The sequence below is a fragment of the Macaca thibetana genome, chromosome 16, assembly GCF_024542745.1.
Source record: "Macaca thibetana thibetana isolate TM-01 chromosome 16, ASM2454274v1, whole genome shotgun sequence".
In the NCBI taxonomy this organism is placed as follows: Eukaryota; Metazoa; Chordata; class Mammalia; order Primates; family Cercopithecidae; genus Macaca; species Macaca thibetana.
Window position 1 is genome coordinate 47,827,713 of NC_065593.1, and position 23,070 is coordinate 47,850,782.

Genomic DNA, 23,070 nt, shown 5'->3' on the forward strand with positions numbered 1-23,070 from the left:
AACCTGCCCAGGGCTGGGAGGGGCCTTTGGCCTGGAGGCGGGAGGAGGCTGTGTTCTCCCGTCCTTCATGCTGCCGCCTGGGAGCCTGCAGGGAGCTCAGCGTCCAAATGCATCCGTCTGCCTCTGCCACCCGCTCGCAGTGCTGTCAGTTTGCATCAGCTGGAGTGCACCCCACATGGGAGGACGGGGGCAGAGTGCTTGCTCCCAAGAAGAGCCCAACAGCCTTCTTGTGACCCACCCTACCCTCACTGCCCTCACTGGGGTGCCACAGAGGCCTGGGTTGCAGCCCTGGCTCTGCCACTGAGTCTCTGAGTGGCCTTGAACACACCTTGCCCTGTGAGCTATACAATGGACACATGTGTGGAGAGAGTTAGAAGAGATGACGCTGAAGGTCCGATCCAGCTCTAAAATGCCACATCCAGCTGGCTGAGCCTGTTCCTCTGACCTCCATGCCCTCCTTCCTCGTTCCCCGCCCAAGTCTAGTGCCATCACCTACCAGGGTGATCCCAGAGGCCTCCCAATGGGTCCCCTTGATACCCTGCACCCGGGTGCCAGAATCCTCTCCCCTAACTGGCATTTTCACCTCCACTCTCTCCCACAAAAGAACTTCCATTGGCTCCCTCTTTCTGTTCTGTAAGCCTGAGTGCTTTAGCCTGAGTATTGTCACTTGCAGTTGTTGACTTTCTCCTTTAACTCAGCGATTCAGCCCTTGGTGTGCTGTGAGCGCTTATCCCTGCCAGCCAGCATCTGCATGCCCCGCCTCCCTCATCCACAGTGCCTTCTCCCCGCCACCCTCAGATGCCTTTGAGTCCCCTCCCCAGGAGGACTCTAATCAGGCCTCCCCTTGGCGTTCCCTGGAGCCGATAGCTGTAGTTTGCACTTGTCATGCGCCTATCTGTGACTGCCCGGGTCTTCTGTGTGTGTGAGCCTATGTGATGCCTCCCGCACTGGGCTGGGAGCTCCCCCAGGGAAGGGGTCTTGGGTCACTTGCTGGATTGTGGGTTCCCCGATGGTTAAGGTGCTGGGGTGGTGGGGTCGCATGTCACTGGGGAACTTGGCTTGGGACCTGGTGCCCCTTGGACACCCCTCCTGCACCCTCCCCTGCTGAGCTACTTGGGAGGAGATAAGGGGTGGCGGGAACCTGAAGGGGCCCTGCCCACTGGAGCTGGGCCACCCTGGCTGCTGAGGGCTGGACTGAGGCCAACACCCACCCCTCTGTTCCCTGCAGGAGGAAGAGAATGGAGGCCGTGGAGGAGGTAAGGGAGGACTGGTGGGCGCTGGACCTGCACGGAGACTCATCTTCCAGCTCCTATCTCACCTTGTCCCTGCCAAGTCTGCCTGTCCTTTTCTGTGCCCCCCTCCCTTGACTCCTGTTCCTGCCTTTGCTCCTGTCTGTGCCCTGGGTCTGGCCCCCTCTGGGCGCCTCTTCCTCTCTCTCTGTTCTCCCCCTTTCTTTTCTCACATTTGTCTCCCTTGGACATTTCCTTAACAGAAGTTTGCTGAGCTCAGCACACTATGGGCGGCACTCTGGGGAGCAGATGGGTGTCTGCACCTGGCCCCTGCCCTCAAGCTGCTCCCAGCCTAGAACAAGGCAGGGCAGGGCTACAGGGCCTGGGGGCTGGTGGTGGGAATGCTGAGCAAAGGCTGTCCTTGGAGGTGGAGATAGTAGAGTCCTGGTGGAAGTCAGGGGGCCCCAAGGTCTTTCTCTCCTACGATATAAGCCTGACTCCCCTTGCTGTGGCCCTTGCTCCCCAGAGGCCCCTGGCAGACACCCAGGCTCCCAGGGTATTCAAAGGCAGAGTGCCTTCTCTGACAGCCTTCCTGCTCCGACACTGGGGCTTCTGTTGGGCAGCCATAGGACTATCCTGCATCCCCATCCGGAGGCTGTGGTGGGGGAGGAGCCAGCTGGCCTAGAGCAGGCCCATTTCTCTGTTAGCTTAGAGTTAGCAGCACTTAGGAGCAGAGGAACTTTGTTGGGGTGCAATGCAATTTGTGCCCATCCTAGGGGCCTTGGACCTCTGCTTTGGAGCCCCTGAGCCTGGGGAAAGGAAGAGGTGAGGGATGTGAACATTAGGTGTCTTGCTGGGTCTGCGGGAGTGGGCATCCCTGCGAGGAGGGCATCTGACCCTGCCACGTGTCTTCAGAACTGTTATGGCCTCTTATATGGCGCCCTTTCCTCTGTTTCATGACTTGTGTGTGCACCTGTGAATGTGAGAATCTGCCTCCCCCACTGGACAGGGAGCTCTGGAAGGACAAGGGCTGTGCTTGTTTATCCTTTTTTTTGTTTGTTTTTTGAGATGGAGTCTTGCTCTATCAACCAGGCTGGAGTGTAGTGGTGCGATCTGGGCTCACTGCAACCTCCACCTCCCGGGTTCAAGCAATTCTCCTGCCTCAACCTCCTGAGTAGCTGAGGTTACAGGTGCCCACCACCGCACCCGGCTAATTTTTGTATTTTTTAGTAGAGACAGGGTTTCACCATGTTGGCCAGGCTGGTCTTGAACTCCTGACCTCATGATCTGTCTGTCTTAGTCTCCCAAAGTGCTGGGATTACAGGCGTGAGCCTTTTCTTTTCTTTTCTTTTCTTTTCTTTTTTTTTTTTTTTGAGACAGGGTCTTGCTCTGTCACCCAGACTGGAGTGCAGTGGCACAATCCCGGCTCACTGCAACCTCTCTCTCCCAGGTTCAAGTGTTTCTCCTGCCTCAGCCTCCTGAGTAGCTGGGATTACAGGCACGCGTGCTACCACACCCAGCTAATTTTTGTATTTTTAGTAGAGACGGGGTTTCACCATATTGGCCAGGCTGGTCTCGAACTCCTGACCTCAAGTGATCCACTCGCCTTGGCCTCCCAAAGTGCTGGGATTATAGGCGTGAGCCACCGCGCCTGGCCTGTTCATCCTTTTTAGTGTAGTTTTAGCACATAAAGAGGACACAGGAGGTGTTTACGGTGTGTCCCCATAGGTTTTCATTCTCCCAGGTCTGTGTCCCCCTGTCGGGTTCTGTGCCTCCATGGGCCTGCCCAATGTCCCCGTGGATGTGTGGTCCTGTGCATGTTTGTGACCGGGCGAGTGCGATCATTCTCTGAGTGTGTGTCCCCTGTGTGTGTAGCTGTGCATGGGTGTGACCTTCAGCAGCCACCCCCAGCTAACCTGGCTGATGCCCACCAGGACCCTCCCCCCGGCACCGCCTGGAGCCCATGGACACCATCTTTGTCAAGAATGTGAAGGAAGACGGCCCTGCCCACAGGGCAGGGCTTCACACAGGTGAGCTGCCCCAGTTACCTGGGCTCTACTTTCTGCCTTCTGGCTAGGATTTGATTCTCGGATCCAGGTGTTGGGGAGGCTCCTATCCCCAGTGTTAGCCATGCCTGGTACAGGGGTTCTCAGATGGGGCCTTTGATGCCCCTTGGTCACCAGTCGTGCACTCCTCGTCCCCAGGAGATCGACTGGTAAAGGTGAATGGGGAAAGCGTCATTGGGAAGACCTACTCTCAGGTCATAGCTCTGATCCAGAATAGGTGAGTGCCCCTGACCCTTTGTCCCATATTATCTCCCCGCCCCTTTGCCCTGGGGGTGCCCTGGAGACCAGAATCCCTTCCTCCTGGACCCTGTTCATTGGCCCAGCCTGACTCTCTGCCTGTCTCTGTAGCGATGACACTCTGGAGCTATCTATCATGCCCAAGGATGAGGACATCCTCCAGCTGGTGAGTCCGGCCCCTGCAGCCTGAGAGGAGACCCCTGAGCCCTGGGGCAGCACCGGCTCCCCTGGGAGGCAGAGAAGGGAGTATTGGGAGGGCGCAGGCCGACATTGCCCAATTGGGGATGCCAAGCCCATCCCTGGGCTGGGGCTGGTTGTTGCTTCATTCGGAGCTGCTCTGTGCTGGGGGAGAGGGAGTCCTGGCCTTGGCAGGCAGGATTCCTGCCAGGGTATCTGGAAAGAGGGTGGCTCAACAGGCTTCGCCAGCCTGGCATGTTCTTGTCAGCTCCTAGTAGAGATGCCTGTTCCCTGCATCCTCTCCCCGCTTGGCCCTGAGTACTGCACCACGCAGTACCCAAGCAGCACACACAGGTACACAGCCACAGAGCACAGCCCCACAGTCCCACCCTCTGTGTAGCACGAGCACACCACAATACATACACAGCACCAGTCATGTGCCACAATAGAGACAACCACACAAGCACCCACTGCCACAGTTCACCCTCACACAGCGAAGTGCACCACAACACACACCCACAAACATTAAAACATGAAACACTCACCAGCCCCTTGGCTCCCTGCAGTACAAACAGCATAGTACCTCGCATACTCGGACCTCTCCACAACTACACACCCACGCCCCACTATCACAACATGTATGCCCGCAAACACCACAGCATCCTCCTGCCCATCTCAGCGCATGTGTCCACCCGTGTTACAGGACTCCAAATTTATACATTCGTCACCTCAGCATACCTAGAAGACAGCATGTAGCCTGCCACACAGAGAGCGTGGCCCAGACACTGCACGAAGCAGGCCCTGCACTCCCAAGCGTGCCCTTTCACACACACGCCCACACTTACACGCTGCCTCTTTGTGCCCGGAGCCCCGGGCGGTCCTCTCTGCCCAGTGCCCACCTCCCTGGTCTCATGGGTCCCAGCCAGATGGCGGCTTACTTGCCCCTGATGTCACTGTCCCCGGGGAGGCCCTGGGAGCCCCTGTGCTGGCTTCTGCTTTGGACGCACTCTCGTAATCACTGTAATCACAGTGCCATGCCTGGCACGATGCCCCTCTGGAAACCTCCACCCCTGACCTCGATTGTCCTCTTGCTCTTTCTGGGGAGAGGAAGGAAGGAAGGGGGGCTCTGAGATAGACTGTTCACCCCAAGTCTCAAGGCCCTTCCTGTACAGCTCCCCCAGGCTGAGGCGAGGCCAGCTATGGGGAAGTGACAGGGCGGGACCCTAGGATGTCCCCCACTCTCTCCAACTGGCAGGGGCAAGGAGTGGGAAGGGCAGCAGCCTCCAGTTCTTCTGCCCAGGCTGGGGTGGGCTGGCAGCCCCAGATGTCAGCATCTGGGGGCCTCCACTGGTCCCCGCATCTCCGCCAGCCGGAGGGTGGGGCCCAGGCATTCCTGTGGTTGGGAGCCAAGGCTGGAGGCCAATCGGGCCTCGGCAGCTGCTGACGCCACCACCGACGCGGCGAGGCCCCTCCACACCCATCCTCTCCTCCCTCCTCCTCCCGCCAGCCAGCCAGCCGAGAGAGAGCCGGGTGGGGGTGAGGGGGAGCCGCAGGGAGGGCAGACAGAGGGGGACCGGAGGCCCTGGCCAGGGCGACGCAGTGGTCACTGGGGGGGTTAGCCAGAGCTGGGGGCGGGCAGAGGCGGGCTGGGATGCTGCCGCCGCTGTGATGATGCCGGGAGCCTGGGGAGACGGCGGGATGGCAGGAGGGAGAGGTATGTGTGTGCCGGCCCCTGTGCCAGCTGGAGGGGCTGAGTGTGCGGGGGTGTGGTTTAGCTTGTCCTCATCACATGATGTTTGTGCCTGGGACTGGAGGTGTAGTTATTTGTGTGTGTTTCATTGTGTCTTACTGTGTGTGTGTGTGAGTGTGTCTCTGGGTGTGTATCTTCCGGTGTCTCCTCGTAGTTGGTGTGTGTGTCTGTTTGGTTTTACCCTCCCACCCTTTGGTTCTTTGGCCTGAGTTAGGCTCCTGGGCACCTCAGCAGGGGCCAGGCTGGGCCCAGGCCACAAGGCCGCTGTCCCTGGGAGCTGACTCCTTTTTTGGCTGGGCCTGGGCGCTGGCCCTGTCACTCCTTAGCAATGCAGCGTCAGCCTCAGCTCCCAGTGCCAAATTCCAGGCCCAGGGGTGGCAGAAGGTGGCTCAAGGCCCTTCCTTCAAGCCTGGCAGGAGGTGGGCAAATTCCTTCTCACCCCTGTGGCTCAGGAGCCAGCTCCCCATTCCCGGGGATGGAGGGACAGCTGGGCTCTGCCAGCCTCTGCCCCACCCGGACACACCCCTAGCCGGCTTTCTTCTCTCATCTGCCACCTTGACTGGTCTCTGTGGGGTTTCCCGGCTCCACCCGAGGAGCTCTGGGCATTGGTGGACATAAGGCGCAGGCAGGCGGTGGAGGCCAGGACTGGGGGAGGACCCTAGGAAACAGATGCTGGAATGTTTGTGGCTAAGGCAGTCCTTGTCATAGTCTTAGCGAAATCCCACTTTTGCTGGAGTTTGCTCGTGTCTCAAAGGCTTCTTGCTTCTTCTTTGTTCTCTCCCTGGACATGCCCTTCCACCCCCACCCACTTGTGCCGCCCCCTCGTTCTCCCCACCGCTTGGTCCTCTCCCTTCATTCCCCTCCTGGGCTCCTTGACCTCCTCGGGCTGCCATGCCCCTACCCCGTGGGACTTGTCTGGCCCTGTTCATCTGTCTGTGTCTCCGGCCAGGCCTACTCCCAGGATGCCTACCTGAAAGGGAACGAGCCGTATTCTGGAGAGGCCCGCAGCATCCCAGAGCCACCCCCCATCTGCTACCCCCGCAAGACCTACGCCCCTCCGGCCCGGGCCTCCACCAGGGCCACTATGGTGCCTGAGCCCACCTCAGCACTGCCCAGTGACCCCCGGAGTCCTGCTGCCTGGAGTGACCCGGGGCTCTGCGTGCCACCTGCTGCCCGTGCCCACCCAGACAACTCTTCCTTGGGGATGAGCCAGCCCCGCCCCAGCCCTGGTGCCTTCCCCCACCTCGCCTCGGAGCCCCGGACGCCCCGTGCCTTCCCGGAGCCTGGCAGCCGGGTGCCCCCCAGCAGACTGGAGTGCCAGCAGGCCTTGTCACACTGGCTGTCAAACCAGGTGCCCCGCAGGGCGGGGGAGAGACGGTGCCCAGCCATGGCCCCCCGGGCCCGCAGCGCCTCCCAGGACCGGTTGGAGGAGGTGGCTGCCCCCCGCCCGTGGCCCTGCTCCACCTCCCAGGATGCCTTGAGCCAGCTGGGCCAGGAGGGCTGGCACCGAGCTCGCTCAGATGACTACTTGAGCCGGGCCACCCGTTCTGCCGAGGCACTGGGGCCGGGGGCCCTGGTGTCACCCCGCTTTGAGCGGTGTGGCTGGGCTTCCCAGCGTTCGTCTGCCCGCACCCCTGTCTGCCCAACTCGGGACCTGCCAGGGCGCCAGGCCCCGCCCCCGCCTGGCCTGCAGGGCCTGGATGACCTCGGGTACATCGGCTACCGGAGCTACAGCCCATCATTCCAGCGCCGGACCGGCCTCCTGCATGCACTCTCCTTCCGGGACTCACCCTTTGGGGGGCTGCCTACCTTCAACCTGGCCCAGTCACCTGCACCGTTCCCACCAGAGGCCTCTGAGCCACCCAGGGCTGTACGGCCGGAACCCAGCACCCGGGCCCTGGAGCCTCCTGTGGAGGATCGCCGCGATGAGGTGGTCCTGAGGCAGAAGCCCCCGACGGGCCGCAAGGTTCAGCTGACCCCCGCAAGACAGATGAACCTTGGATTTGGTGACGAGTCCCCAGAGCCAGAGGCCAATGGGCGAGGGGAACGCCTGGGCAGGAAGGTGGCCCCTTTGGCCGCCACTGAAGACTCTCTGGCTTCCATCCCCTTTATTGGTGAGTGATGGCACATGTGGCTGTCCTGGGGGACTTGGCTGTTGGCTTTCTGTGTCCTGCTGTACCCCATCTGCCTGTCTATCATGGGCAGAACTCAGCTGGGTGCTAGTGGGATCATCTTGTTTCTCTGTCAATTCATTCATCTGTTCATCCATCCATCCATCTATTCTTCCATCTTTCCTTCTGTTCTCTGTCATCCTTTCTTCTATCCTACTTCTCATTCATTTATCCTTCCAGCATCTTTCCATACACTCTTTTCTCCCTCTCTCCATCCATCCATCCATCCATCCATCCATCCATCCATCCATCTATCCATCCATCATCTGTTCTTCCTTCCTTCTTTCCTTCCCCTCTCCCTCCTTTGTTCATTCATTTGTTCCATCCATCCATTCATCCATCCATCCATCTATTCTTCCTTCTTTATTTTCTTCTCTCTCACTTTCTTTTGTTCATTCATTTGTTCCATCCTTTCTTCCACCCATTCATCCATCTTTCTTTCTTTCGACTCTTCCTTCCATCCTCCCTTTGTATCTTTCCCTCTTTGTCCCTTCCATCCACCCTCCATCCCTCCATCCACTCACCAGATATTTGTGTTAGGCCCTGTGTGTGGCTCCATGCTCTCCTGGACTGGATGGTCCAGCAGAGGGTGGTGGACAGGCAGGAACAATCCATTGGGATGGGCATGTGGTGAGACAGGGAGCTTAAGGAGAAGGGCTCGGAGAAGGGCTGTGGTGAGAATCTTGGAGAAAGGACATTTGGGCTAAGACTTGAAGGATGAGAAAGAGTTCATCAGGGGAAGAATATTCAAGGAGAGGAAATATAATATGCAAAGACCCTTAAGTGAGAGGCAGGACCCCCCTTCTGGGTTGTAAGGATCCTTTCAAGCCCAAGGGTCTCATCAGTCACTGGGGTTGGCTTTTGAAAGCATTGGGAACCCTCTAAGGCTTGCCTTGCCTTCGACTGGATGCAGGAGAGGGAGAGGCAAGAGAGTAGAGCGGCTGGGTGATGCCCAGGTTTCTGGCCAGGCTTGGAGATGGTGCCTCATCCCCGTGTTGGGAGTGAGAGTGGGAGAAAGTTCAGGACTGTTGAATATGAGATGCCCAGGAGGGAGCAGGATAGACGGGGCTAGGGAGAAAGAGCAAGATGCAGGGTAATGGAGAGGGATGGCGGGAGATGGGAGGTGAGCTCACCCTACCAGACAGTGAGAGGGCGGAGGCCTGGGGCAGGGGGAAGACACAGCCCTGGCTCCCCCAGCCAGCCTTCGGTAGAGCAGAGACACAGCCCCTTCTGTGAGTAAGGAAGGCTCTAGGCTGTGGCCAGGAGAGGCAGTCTCTTCTTCCAGAGCACACTCTGTCTGAGGGGGAGATGTAATCTCTCCCCTTGAGGAGCCCCAACTGATGGGGGAGCCCTTACCTTAGGAAGCTCTCAGTCTGATGGGGAAGACACTGCCCTTGCCCTCAGAAGGCTCTTGGTCTGAGAGGGGAGACACAGTTCATTCTTTCTGAGTGCCCTCAGTCTGATGGTGGAGACACTGTTCCTGCCCTCAAGAGGCTCCCAGTCTGATGGGGGAATATTGGCTCTGTCCTCAGGAGCCCGGTCTAAGGAGGGTGGCTCAGCCCCACTCCTGAAGGGAAGGATTCCATGGCCACAGTCTGGACAGTGGGCCAGTCACTCTTGGCAGTGGGCATGTTGCCAGCAGGACCCTTTGAGATGTGTTTGAGCCTGGAGGCGAGTGGCACAGGGGCTGGCAAGGCTGGGGTGGGGCAGGCAGGCTCCGCTCTCTGCCGCCTTCACACCTCTCTCCCTTCACGTGCACAGATGAGCCCACCAGCCCCAGCATTGACCTCCAAGCCAAGCATGTCCCTGCCTCTGCTGTGGTCTCCAGTGCCATGAACTCGGCCCCCGTCCTGGGCACCAGCCCATCCTCCCCGACCTTCACCTTCACCCTCGGACGCCATTACTCGCAGGACTGCAGTGAGCACTCCCCACACCCCCAGCCCCACCCTCTGCCCCGCTGCCCAGTCCCAGGGATTTCTGTTGGGCCTGCTGCTTGATGTCTGGCCTCTTCCTCTGGTTTCTGCTCCTCCTGGGGCCCCTTGGGAGAGTCACCTCCTGCCCCTGCCCAGAAGGGAGGGCTCTGGGAAGCCCCTGACCTGCTGCCCCACTGACCCTGAGGCCCGACATGGGTGGCTTTGCAGGTAGCATCAAGGCTGGCCGCCGCTCCTCCTACCTGCTGGCCATCACCACGGAGCGCTCCAAGTCCTGCGATGATGGGCTCAACACCTTCCGCGACGAGGGCCGAGTTCTGCGGTGAGGCGCTGTCTGGACATGGGGTGGGGTGGCCACAGCCACCCTGGCCAGCTGCTCTGGGGCAGGGCTCTTGGCCCTGGGGTCCTCTATGCAGGGGACAGTGTGCCTCCCCCACTGGAAGGCCTCTGGGCCTTGGGTTTTGGTGGGTGACGAGATAGTGAGGTCCCAGCTCTGCTGCCTACATCCCTCACCCTTGACCCTCGCTTCCCAGGCGCCTGCCAAACCGCATACCCAGCCTGCGGATGCTCCGGAGCTTCTTCACCGACGGGGTGAGCTGCAAGTGTGTGTGTGCACAGGAGCGAGGGTGCGGGGAGAGAGGGTGTTGGGGAGGTGGGGCCACAGCCTTGGCATGGGGGTTCCTGCTCCAGATCCTGCCTTCCCCCTCCTCCCTGCACCCCTCACCCTTGTGTCCACCGTGGGACTCGCCCTCTTCTGTGGGCCCTAGCATCCCTGAATGACACCACGCAGCCCCACCCAGGGGCCTCTGTCTGGACTGCCTCTTTCCAGACCCATCCCCCATAGCCACATGACTCACTTCTCCACTGTCTTCACGGCTTTTTAGGTCTTCCCTGAAATTCCAGCCTCCACTGACATTTCACGCCTCCCTTCGCTACTCTATGTTTTCCTCCTCAGCACGCCTCATGTACAATTGGTGTTTCCCTTCCTCCCTGCCTGGCTTCCCAGCTAGAATAGAAGCTCCCCGAGCTTATATTTGGGGCTTCATTTGTTTCCTTCACTACCCTCAGTCAGTATTTGCATCGCGTCTTGTCTTCATGGGACGGGGTCAGGGGTGGACACTGGAAAGGTGTGGCCGGAACACAGGGTTGAGATTGGTGGACAGGTGGAGTTCCCAGCCTCAGCACTTGGGGACGTAGGATCAGGCCTGTGATAGCCCCAGCTGTTTGTTTGTTTGTTTTGAGACAGAGTCTCACTCTGTTGCCCAGGCTGGAGTGCAACGGCATGATCTTTGCTCACTGCAACCTCCATCTCCCGGGTTCAAGCTATTCTCCTGCCTCAGCCTCCTGAGCAGCTGGGATTACAGACATGTTGCACCATGCCCGGGTAATTTTTGTATTTTTAGTGGAGACGGGGTTTCTCCATGTTGGCCAGGCTGGTCTCAAACTCCTGACCTCAGGTGATCCACCCACCTCCGCCTCCCAAAGTGCTGGGATTACAGGTGGGAGCCACTGCACCCAGCCTCAAGTGATCATCTCCCAAAATGCTGGGAGTACGGGCATAAGCCATCACACCTGGACGTATTGTTGTTTTTAAAATCATATATATATTTTTTATGCGTGATTTTTTTTTTTTTAGATGGAATCTCACTCTATTGCCCAGGCTAGAGTGCAGTGGCACTATCTCAGCTCACTGCAACGTCTGCCTTCTGGGTTCAACCGATTCTTGTGCCTCAGCCTCCCAAGTAGCTGGGATTACAGGCATGCTCCACCACACCTGGCTAATTTTTGTGTTTGTAGTAGAGATGGGGTTTTACCATGTTGGCCAGGCTGGTCTTGAACTCCTGACCTCAAGTGATCTGCCCGCCTCAGCCTCCCAAAGTGCTGGGATTATAGGCATAAGCCACCATGCCCGCCGCACCTTTCCCTGGCTGTTTTTTATTATAGATGGACTGGAAAAGCCATCTTGATGTCAAGCCCTCTGTCTCATTGGTTGGTTGAACACCCCGGTGATGTTGGTACCTAGTTTATTTCTTATCACTTCTTCTGCTTACTTAACTCTCGCTTGACTTGCACCCTCTGCGGCTGGAGTCCTGTTGACACTGTCACTTCCTCTGTTTAACTCCTTGTGGACATGACTACCTGCTCCACTCACTCAGCCTTTGTCGATGTTCCCACTTCCCCTGTTTATTTAACTCCTCATTGACATGATCACTTCCTCCATTTCCTTAATTCTTCTAAATCTATAAAGTTACAGGAGGCTCCGGATTGGCTCCTCTAGCGTGGTGAGGCATGTGGTCTGCTGGTAGGTCATAGCCTTTCCTCCTTTCTGGCTTCTCCTTTATGTATTTCTCATGACCTCAACACAAGTGGTCCAGAGAGGACAAGCAACGCCCATGAGGTCACACAGCACATCGGGGTGTAGCACAGACATATACCAGGCCTGTGCGGCTGCAAGTGGTCCATGGGGTTCCTGAGATGCTGGCATTGTGGGAGCCACCCTAAATTGTCCTCTGTTGTCTCCCTGCAGTCCTTGGATAGCTGGGGCACCTCTGAAGATGCTGACGCTCCTTCTAAGCGACACTCAACCTCTGACCTCTCAGATGCAACCTTCAGTGATATCAGGAGAGAAGGCTGGTTGTATTATAAGCAGATTCTCACCAAAAAGGGGAAGGTAAGATGGGTGGAGGAATGAGGTGGAAGCTGAACCCTCCAGCTTCTCCTAGGCCTACCCTGACAGCCTCTGGAGCCAGAAAGAACCAGTGTAGGTTGTGCCATGAAGGATGGAGGTTAGATGCTAGGAAGAACTTCCTGGCAGGGGGATTTGAAGAACTTATGTAAAAGAAGTTAACAAAAGAAGTGGATTTTGCTGTGGGATGGATCTGATAAAGTCGTACTTGGAATTCTGGCGAAATCATCCCATAGTGGCCCTGGCTTGACAGGCCATCCTGAAGATGGCCACTGGGGCTCATGGAAAACAAGGAGCAAGGCTGGGGTGATTTCCGTAGGAGAGCTAAGGCCCAAGAAGAAGGCAGGCAGGCCAGCAAAGGGCTTAGTGTTCATCCTAAGGGCAACCAAAACTCTTGGGGGCTTTTGCCAAGGGAGTTACAGCTTTAAAATGTCCATTTGGCTCTCTGGGAGTGAGTTAGGGAGGGGCCACGCTGGAGGCAAGAAGACCAGTTAGGAGCCACCATGGAGATCCAGGTGAGAGGCGAAGGGGGCTTCGGGGAGTAGATGGGGAGGGCCTGGGAGGGAACCAGCAGGACCCTGAGAGGAGAAGGGCAGGGCCACTGGAACCAGGGGGCACAAACCCTGGCCCAGGCTGCGCTGTGGGCTGGAGAAGTGGGAGGAGGGACCACTGCCTTCCCTCCCGGCGATTAGGATGAACCTGGGTTTGACTCTTGACTGCATCACCCATTGCTCTGAGAGCCTTGGTGAGTCACCTGGCCGTGACTCAGTGTCCTCGTCTGTAAGTGGAGCTAACAGTAATCCCTAGCTCATAAGCCTATTGCTAAGGATTAAATGAGATGATCTAAGTAAAGGGTTTACCCAGTGCCCGGCACTTGGAGCTGCTGTACTTCTGCTTACTGCTATTTGTTTTCCTTTTTTGAGATGAAGTCTCGCTGTGTTGCCCAGGCTGGAGTGCAGTGGCACGATTTCGGCTCACAGCAACCTCTGCATCCCAGGTTCAAGCAATTCTCCAGCTTCAGCCTCCAGCTTCAGGCACTCACCACCAAACCTGGCTATTTTTTTTTTTTTGGTATTTTTTTAGTAGAGACAGAGTTTCACCATGTTGGTCAGGCTGGTCTCGAACTCCTGATCTCAAACGATCTGTCTGTCTCGGCCTCCCAAAGTGCTGGGATTACAGGCATGAGCTACCGTACCTGGCCCACTTACTGCTATTTGAATTTTCTACCCTGCCTTCTGAGGTCTTGGGGGCCCCTGGAAAGAACATAAGCTTTGAAGCAGACAGACTTTGACTTCCTGTCCGGCCATATATCAAGCACATGGCTTTGGGCACCCCACTTACCTTCCCTGAGCCCCACTTTCTGATCTGTACGACGGGAACAATATTATCCTACCCCAAGGGCTGCTGTGGATTAAGTGAGGGTGAAGTCCAGGCAGGACTGGCGCTCCTCTGTGGAGAATGACTAAGGCCTCCCTGCTTGGGAGCCTCTGTGGAGGTTCTGGGGAGTTAGTGGTGAGGGAGCCAGGGCAGCCCTGCCTTCCTGGGGCTCCTGTCGCTCCTGTCAAGCAGAGAGAATGCATGTGGCATCATGGTTCCAACTGCTATGACACTGGGGTGCAGGGGCGGGTGGGCCTGGGTAGGGAGGTGTCCAGAGACTGAGACACGAAAAGGATGAGAAGCCACAAAACTGGGAGACAATGGAGGGGCCTGACAGGGAAGATGTCTCCTTAGAAGGTCTTGGGGAGAGGTGGGAGAGGTGTGCTGGGAGCCAGGGTGAGAGGTGGAAGACGAGCTGGGGAACTGGGCACCTGCCCAGAGTGTGGGGCCTTGATACCCAGGAAGAGCCTGTCCAAGGTTTTATTGTTTTGTTTTGTTTTGTTTTGTTTTATTTATTTATTTTTTTTGAGACAGTCTCACTCTGTCGCCCAAGCTGGAGTGCAGTGGCCGGATCTCAGCTCACTGCAAGCCCTGCCTCCCGGGGTTTATGCCATTCTCCTGCCTTAGCCTCCCGAGTAGCTGGGACTACAGGTGCCTGCCACCAGGCCTGGCTAGTTTTTTGTATTTTTTTAGTAGAGACAGGGTTTCACCGTGTTAGCCAGAATGGTCTCGATCTCCTGACCTCGTGATCCGCCCGTCTCGGCCTCCCAAAGTGCTGGGATTACAGGCTTGAGCCACCATGCCTGGCCTATTTTATTTTATTTTATCTATTTTTGAGACGGAGTTTCACTGTGTCACCCAGGCTGGAGTGCAGTGGTACGATCTCGGCTCACTGCAACCTCCGTCCCCCGGGTTCAAGCAATTCTCGAGCCTCAGCCTCCTGAGTAGGTAGGACTACAGGTGCCTGCTACCACGCCCGGCTAATTTTTGTAGTTTAGTAGAGACTGGGTTTCACTATGTTGGCCAGGCTGGTCTCGAACTCCTGACCTCAAGTGATCTGCCTGCCTCGGCCTCCCAAAGTGCTGGGATTACAGGCGTGAGCCACCACGCCCGGCTCTGTCTAGGGTTTTAAATGTGGGCTGGGGATGCCTGGAGACTGGGGTTGTGTCTGTGACAGGAGGAGCCAATCCCATTGCCGTTGTCCAGGTGAGTGAGTCTGGGGGCCCTGACCAAGGCGGTGGTGTGGGGCCGGGTGGAGCAGACCCTGTAGGGGAAGGAGGGCCAGGTCTTGCCAGCTGCTGGGAGGTATGAAAGGAGGAGGAGGCAATAAGGTTCCTGGATTCCTGGCTTGGGCTGAGGGAGGGTAGTGGGTGGTGGGACCCTCCCTGGCAATGGCACACTGGAGGAGCAGGTTTGGGGAGAGGAAGCCAAGGGGCTCCACTGGGGCTGTGTGAGTCTGAGGGCCCTGGGACAGACCCCAGTGGAGGTGTCCTGGAGACAAAGGTTCTGAGGGCATGGCACTAGAGGGAGGCCTGGCCTTTGTCTGTCAGCACCGACCAGTTACCTGTGCCTCTGTGCATGAGCTTGAAGGAAAAAGGCAAGAGACCCGGCTAAGCCTTGAGAGAAGTTGGGGGGGGTGGGGGGGGCGGGGCAGGGGAGGCTGACAGAGACCAAAAAGAGCCAGCAAGTTGGCAGCGACACGTGGTGTGGGAGCCATGAGGCAGGGAGGGACCAGCCACGCGCACTGTGCGAGGAGAGCCACATGCGGGCCAGCCCTTCCAGTCTGTGAGCCACAGGAAGGGTCCTTGCGAACTTGGCTGGCTCCCCCTGCCGGGGAGCCTGACCCGCAGCTCCTGGGGGCCCTGAGCCCAGTTCAGGGACAGGAGCTGGCCCCTTACTGCTCACTGGCCAGTTCTAGAGGACCATGCCTCCACTCCCTTGCTGGCCAAAACCCGATGTCGCTCGCTCCCTTGGTGCTGTGGCTTGGACATTGGAGGAGAGTCTTCAAGTCAGCCTCAGGCCCTTCGTCCACCCAGGCCGTGGGCACCCTCTCCGTGCTCCCTTCCCGCCCCAGCCTCTTTCAGAGACATGGACTGTCAGAGGAGGGAAAGGGACAGTGACTTGTCCCCGCAGCCTCAGCCCCAGCATGGGAGCTGCATGCAGCCTTGGTGACCAACTACCTTACTTATTTACCAACTGGAGACACTGAGGCCTGGGAGCGCGGTTGACTTGTCCCAGGTCATCCCGCTGGTTTAGCCTCAAAGAGGTACCCTTGTCACCACCTCACTGTCACATTAACTTTCTCCCTGGAGGGCTCTGCTATCTCCTACTCTGAACGTCCCTGTCCCCGTCCAGCAGTTCTGTGATGAGCAGGGCTCACAGCTCAGGATCCACACGATGGTGGAGGCCAGATGTGGGCTATGCCCATCTGCCAGCCACGGGGTCTTCTTGCCTGGTTTGTTCGGAGGGCCAAGGCCTGTGCTGGATGTGGAGCCACCAGCCAGTGGAGAGGAGCTCTGGGTCTGATGGGAGATGGATCTCCTGCCCTCAGGGTGCTCCAAGGATCATTAATTCATTTATTCAGCAAATATTGATGAGCCCTTGCATGCAGCTGTAGGCCCTGGGATATGGAAATGAGAGGACGGACAAGCTCCCTGTCCCCAGGATAGTCTGAGGCTGCAGTAAGCTCTTGGAAAGGATCAAGCTGATCAGAAGGGGGAGCTGCATTGAGGGAAAAATATGGTCAGAGAAGGCCTCGCTGAGGAGGTGATGTTGGTAATGCTGGAGCTCAGATCTGAAGGGGAAGAAGGAAGCAGTCACATATAGAAGTGAGGGAGGGGGGCTTAGGCAGAAGGAACAGCAAGCAGAGAGGCCCTGAGAAAGGAAAGGCTTGGCTCACTCACCTGCAAGGGCCCCCTGGCTTGACATAGTGAGAAAGGTGTGAAGATGAATTTGAGGAGAGGCAGGGACAGACCACAGGAGACCTTAGATTTGATTCTGAGGGCAATGGGATCTCTTGAGAGGATCCTGAGCAGCGGAGAGATGTGATCTCCTTTTCATTCCAACATGATCGCTGCAGCTGCTGCTGGAGAATTATTGCAGGAGCAAGAGTGGAGACCGGGAAGGTCTGTGTGTCCTCCAGGCAAGAGGCGTTGATGGTGTGGACCGGGTGGTGGCAGGAAAGACAGAGACGGGATGTTTTGGAGGCAGAACAGTTGTGACTTCCTGATGGATGGGATGTCAAGGGCGAGGAAAAGGGAGGAGTCAAGAGTAGCTCCCAGGTTTCTGGGCAACTGGGGGGATTGACTGGGCTGGAAAAGATGGGGGTAGAGGGTGGAGAAGAGGTTTGATGGTAAGAAATCACATGGCCTGGCAAGTATTGTGCAAAGTGCCCATGGGATCCGCAAATGAAGACACTGAGCAGGGTGGGGGTCCCAGGCTGTGGCTGGGGGAGATGCTGGGCTCGGGAGTAGTCATCAGCAGATGGACCTGGTTTAAAGGCACGGCACAGATGACATCCTTGAGGGCGGTGTGCAGGGAGAGGAGAGGAGAGTCAGGACAAAGTTCTGGAGCTCCGCCTTCTTTAGGGCGGGGTCTGTTACCCTCAGCTCTGCTGACATTTTGGGCCAGATAATTCCTTGTTGGGAGAGGCTGTCCTGTGTATTGTGCAATGTTTAGCAGCGTCCCTCAGATGCCATAGCACACCCTGCAGCTTCCTCCACACAAATGTCCCCTGGGGACGAGTCTCCTGGCTGTTTAACTTCCGGTGTAGAGGGTGGGGGAGGGGAAGTAGAAAAGACTAGGAAGGAGCCAGTGGGATTAGGAAGAAAGCCGGGAACGTGGGGTCTCAGGTGCTGAGACAGGATCTGGAGAGGGATGGAGGGGCTGGCTGTGTCAGATGCTGCTGAGGGGTTAAGACAAGTGGGGGAGAAGCAGCCACTGGCTTTGGCCACATGGCGGTTCAGGATGTCCCTGAGAGGAGCTTCTGGGCAAGTGAACTCTTGGGTGGGCGGCAGAAAAGTGGGGAGAACAACCCTCTGAGAATGCAGACAGCTTCTGAGCAGCTTTGCTGGGGTGGGGGGCAGCGTGGGGAGGGGCATGGGCTGGGAATGGCTTCCCGAGGATTTTAGGTATGGAGGGCCATGCTGGGTGTCTGAGCATTGCCACCACCCGGTGAGTGTTGATGCTGGTGTTTAGAGGGGGAAAGGGTTGGGGTCTGCTGGGGAGCTTGCAGGTGATGGGTAGGGATGTCCAGGCAGGTGAGGGGCTGAGAAAGCATTGGTGGGCTGTGGGCAGGAGGCTGCCCAGGTCCAGCCGGGTGGCGTAGGGGGCTCCTGGTAGGCAGTGTGGGGTCCATCCGCCGGCTGCCCTCTGTCTGCTACTCTGAGAGCGGTGGGCAGGACTGGCCTCTCACCACTCCTGTCTCCCCCAACCCCGTGTCTCCCTGCAGAAAGCGGGCAGCGGCCTGCGCCAGTGGAAGCGGGTGTACGCCGCGCTGCGGGCGCGCTCGCTCTCGCTGAGCAAGGAGCGGCGGGAGCCCGGGCCGGCGGCGGCGGGGGCTGCGGCGGCCGGCGCAGGTGAGGACGAGGCGGCGCCCGTCTGCATCGGCTCCTGCCTCGTGGACATCTCCTACAGCGAGACCAAGAGGAGGCACGTGTTCCGGCTGACCACCGCTGACTTCTGTGAATATCTCTTTCAGGCTGAGGACCGGGATGACATGCTGGGCTGGATCAGAGCGATCCGGGAGAACAGCAGGGCCGAGGGCGAGGTGAGGGCCCGGCCAGCCCGGCAGCCACAGAGGGCGGGTGGAGTGGCCTCTCACCGGCTGTGGAACTGGGATGCCCGCTCTGAGCCTCACTTCCCTCTGCTAGAACGGGGGTCTGACAGGAGTGCACCTCGCAATTGTGTCCCCCTAGGTTTCGGGGTGAGGAGGGTGCATGGGCAGGGCTCACGGAGGACCTGGTGTCCTCGGGTGCGGGGACTGGCAGTCACCATCCTGACCGACCCTAATGATGACAGGGATTTTTTTTTTTTTTTTTTTTTTTTTGAGACAGAGTCTTGCTCTGTCGCCCAGGCTGGGGTGCAGTGGCCGGATCTCAGCTCACTGCAAGCTCCGCCTCCCGGGTTTAGACCATTCTCCTGCCTCAGCCTCCCGAGTAGCTGGGACTACAGGCGCCCGCCACCTCGCCCGGCTAGTTTTTTGTATTTTTTAGTAGAGACGGGGTTTCACCGTGTTAGCCAGGATGGTCTCGATCTCCTGACCTCGTGATCCGCCCGTCTCGGCCTCCCAAAGTGCTGGGATTACAGGCTTGAGCCACCGCGCCTGGCCGATGACAGGGATTATTATGACTGTGTTAGGATGGCCTTGAACAGGCTCTGGCGTGGAGTGGTCAGCTCCAGGCCAGTCTCAGCTTTTCTCAGGAGGCGAGGAAGGCGGGGGCCTCCTATGGAGTGTGTTAGGGCATGAGTATCCCGGCACCAGAACTGCACTGGGCTGGCCTATCTGCTGGCTTATCTGCAGGGGAATGAGCACATTGACCTTGTGAGGAGGCCGGGAGGCTTGGCCTTTGGCCACAGGTGGGCAGGGGTGGAGCCAATGGCCTCGGCAGGGATTTTGGGAGATTTTTTTTTTTTTTTTTTTTTTTTTTTTTTCCGAGACAGAGTCTCGCTCTGTCGCCCAGGCTGTGCAATGGCGTGATCTCGGCTCACTGCAACCTCTGCCTCCCAGGTTCAAATGATTCTCCTGCCTCAGCCTCCCGAGTAGCTGGGACTACAGGCACGTGCCACCATGCCCAGCTAATTTTTTTTAATAGAGACGGGGTTTCACTGTGTTAGTCAAGATGGTCTTGATCTCCTGACCTCATGATCCTCCCGCCTCAGCCTCCCAAAGTGCTGGGATTACAGGCATGAGCCACTGCGCCAGCCGAAGAATTTTTTTTTAATGGCGCCCCTTGCGGTCAGCCATAGCTGCACTCCAGGGGCCTGAGTAGGGATTCCTCCCTGTTTACTTATTTGGCCAGGAACCTGCACAGAAGTGCCTTGAGACACCCACACAAAGTCATGTGGCTGTCCCGGGCCTGGTATCTCTGCCAAGAGGGCAGTGGGCCTGGGCCTGCTCTGGCTGTGGGAGGGGGCGGTAGTGCATGGCCTCTTGCTGAGGACACATCCACCACGCTCTGCTCTCCCGGGAACAGCTTTCCCCACTGCAGGGAGGAAGGCACCTGGAATTGGGGCCTCTTCCTCTGGGGGCCTGGCTTGACTGTCCCCAACAAGGCGTGGTCAGGGTGGTCCCAAGTCACCATCACTATGGCAGTAGCAGCCCCTCCTGGGGGACCTCCTCCATGCCTGCTCAGTGTCTGCCAGGATGGTGGCGAGTGCTGCATGATTCTGCACCCGGCCCCGAGCCTTCCCTGTTAGCCCCCCATGTTTATTACCAAGGAGACTGAGGCTCAGAGAGGCTAAGAGGCTTCCCCAAGGCCTCAGCTGGTGAGAGGGTGCTGGGGAGTCCGGGCCTGGTCTTTCTCACTCCAGGGTCTGGGCTGTCCACCTGGCAGGTGGACGAGAGGGGAAGCAGGGCCAGGGATGAGCCCTGGGGTGGGCTGGCTGTGGGCACTGACGCGGTCCACTCTCTCCTCTCCTGCTTCAGGACCCCGGCTGTGCCAACCAAGCTCTGATCAGCAAGAAGCTTAATGATTACCGCAAAGTGAGGTGAGGCCCAGCCCTCGTGGAGCAGTCCCCTCCCTGGGGGTGGTGGGTGGCTGAAGGCAAAGGATGTCTTCCTGGCCCACCTCCAGGGCCGCCCTCTACTGGGGGAAGGGGGATCCAGGGTCTCCAGGCTGCAGTTAGGCATGGAGGCATTGCCTTAGGGTGGAAGGGAGGTCCTGAGGGGCGGGAGGCCAGGGTGGGTGGCCTGCTTGGCCACCCCAAATGAAGACCTCTCCTCTCCCCCTTTTTCCTGCACAGCCATAGCTCTGGGCCCAAAGCTGATTCCTCCCCCAAAGGCTCTCGTGGCCTGGGGGGCCTCAAGTCTGAGTTCCTCAAGCAGAGTGCGGCACGTGGCCTCAAGACTCAGGACCTGCCCGCAGGGAGCAAGGGTAGGAAGGTGGTCACTGAGACAGGGTGGTGTGTGGGGGCAGGGAGCATGGGGAGGGGAGGGCATGTGTGTGTGTTGGGCTGTGTCTACTTGTGTGTGCCTGAGTGTGTGCCAGGGTTACCCGCTATGTCTGTCTGGGTGTGCATGCCTGTGAGGGTCTGGGGGCTCTCAGGGTCTCGGGGTGGAAGGGCCTGGAGCCTGATTCCCCTCCCTGACATCCCTGCTGGGTGGTCCTCTAATCTCTGCTGGTGTCTCTTCAGGGATGAGAGGCCTACCCTTTCCAAGAGCAACCTTTCCCATATTCACTCACCTTTGACTGTTAGAAAGTTCTTACCTGGCTGGCCACGGTGGCTCACACCTGTAATCCCAGCACTTTGGGAGGCCAAGGCAGGTGGATCACCTGAGGTCAGGAGTTCAAGACCAGCCTGGCCAACATGGCAAAACCCCAACTCTACTAAAAATACAAAAAAAATACCCGAGCGTGGTGGTGGGCACTTGTAATCCCAGCTACTTGGGAGGCCGAGACATGAGAAACACTTGAGCCTGGGAGGTAGAGGTTGCAGTGAGCCGAGATCACACTACTGCACTCCAGCCTGGGTGACAGAGTGAGACCCTGTCTCAAAAAAAAAAAAAAAAAGAAGAAAGTTGTTCCCTTGGGCCAGCAGGTATGGTGGCTGACACCTATAATCCCAGCATTTTGGGAGGCTGAGGCTGGAGGATTGCTTGAGGCCAGGAGTTTGAGACCAGCCTGGGCAACATAGCAAAACCCAATCCCTAGAAAATATTTTATTTTTATTTTATTTATTTATTTAGAGATAGAGTGTCTTTCTGTCACTCAGGCTGGAGTGCAGTGGTATGATCTCAGCTCATTGCAACCTCCACCTCTTGGGTTCAAGCGATTCTTGTGCCTCAGCCCCCCTAGTAGCTGGGATTACAGGCATGCACCACCATGCCTGGCTAATTTTTGTATTTTTAGTAGAAACAGGGTTTTGCCATGTTGGCCAGGCTGGTCTTGATCTCCTGGCCTCATGTGATCCACCTGCCTCAGCCTCCCAAAGTGCTGGGATTACAAGCATAAGCCACTGTGCCCAGCCAAAAAAAAAATTTTTTTGATTAGCCAGGTATGGTGGTATGAGCTTATAGTCCCAGCCACTCAGGAGGCTAAGGAGGGAAGATTGCTTGAGCCCAGGAATTTGAGGCTGCAGTGAGCTATGATCATACCACTGCACTACACCCTGTCTCTAAAGAAATAAAGTTCTACTGCTTCCGCCTTACAGTTTTGGCCCATGAGGCCACACGGAAGTCCTTGCCGTGCTCTGGGCCTCTCCTTTGGGGTAAGCATCCTCCGTTTCAGGCCTTCTCTCTTGCCATACAGTGTCCCATTAGCCCTGGACATCTGGTTGCTTCTCTGAGGGAGTCCCCATACGTCCAAATGTGTGAATGTGGCAGTGAATGTGTGTGACCCTCCTGGGCACCCTGGCTCACTCTGGCTCTCTCTGTCTCCCCCACTTCAGATGACAGTGCTGCAGCCCCCAAAACCCCCTGGGGCATCAACATCATAAAAAAAAATAAGAAGGCTGCGCCAAGGGCGTTTGGGGTCAGGCTGGAGGAGTGCCAGCCAGCCACGGAGAACCAGGTGGGTCTCTGCCACACACCAGGGCAGGCCCGGCAGGGGGAGACCGAGGCACAGAGGGTCACAGCAGAAAGGGACATGGAACCAGCTCTCCACCTCATTGTACAAACACAGCTGGGAAAACAGCCTAGAGACGGGAAGGCCCCCGCCTGCCCCGGGCCTCCTAGGGAGGGAGCAGCAGGGCTGAGGCTGAGCCCGGCTCCTTCTCAGACCATGGCGAGGCTTTGGTGTCATTTCTCATTCCCAGACTGGAGGCAGCAAGGGCCTTTTGTTCCCCCCAAGGGTTCCTGGCAGCAGCTCTGGCCCTTGCACTGTCCCCATCTTGGCCTCCCCAGCTCCTCTGGCCCCTGTCCCACCTAACACCCCTCTGCTGTGTCCCCAGCGCGTCCCCTTAATCGTGGCTGCATGCTGTCGCATTGTGGAGGCACGAGGGCTGGAGTCCACAGGCATTTACCGAGTACCCGGCAACAATGCAGTGGTGTCCAGCCTGCAGGAGCAACTCAACCGAGGGCCTGGTGACATCAACCTGCAGGATGAGGTGGGTGAAGCTGGGGGGTCTGTGGAAGGGGGGCCGAGATGGTGTGTGGGTGGTGCTCCACTTGGAGAGTTCTGTGGTCTATTGTGTTGCATGCATTGTGCCCTGTGACATGCCTGGCATTGGTCCAGAACACCAAGATGGGCAAGATGGGACCTGCCCCTGCTGGCCAGCCCAGGGATGGG

At 57.8% G+C, this 23,070-nt stretch overlaps 1 protein-coding gene across 1 annotated transcript in view; it reads left to right on the top strand.

Moving 5' to 3' along the window:
- ARHGAP23 (Rho GTPase activating protein 23) overlaps positions 1-23,070 on the top strand; it is an 86,326-nt gene that overhangs the window by 33,624 nt on the left and 29,632 nt on the right. Inside the window, exons 3-16 of the mRNA XM_050762536.1 lie at positions 1,229-1,256; positions 3,164-3,259; positions 3,434-3,512; positions 3,644-3,698; positions 6,409-7,573; positions 9,392-9,547; positions 9,772-9,883; positions 10,095-10,152; positions 12,089-12,232; positions 18,075-18,392; positions 20,271-20,332; positions 20,588-20,718; positions 22,232-22,353; positions 22,733-22,888. Coding sequence (XP_050618493.1) covers positions 1,229-1,256; positions 3,164-3,259; positions 3,434-3,512; positions 3,644-3,698; positions 6,409-7,573; positions 9,392-9,547; positions 9,772-9,883; positions 10,095-10,152; positions 12,089-12,232; positions 18,075-18,392; positions 20,271-20,332; positions 20,588-20,718; positions 22,232-22,353; positions 22,733-22,888 — 2,682 coding nt within the window. The remainder of the gene's footprint in view (positions 1-1,228; positions 1,257-3,163; positions 3,260-3,433; positions 3,513-3,643; positions 3,699-6,408; positions 7,574-9,391; positions 9,548-9,771; positions 9,884-10,094; positions 10,153-12,088; positions 12,233-18,074; positions 18,393-20,270; positions 20,333-20,587; positions 20,719-22,231; positions 22,354-22,732; positions 22,889-23,070) is intronic.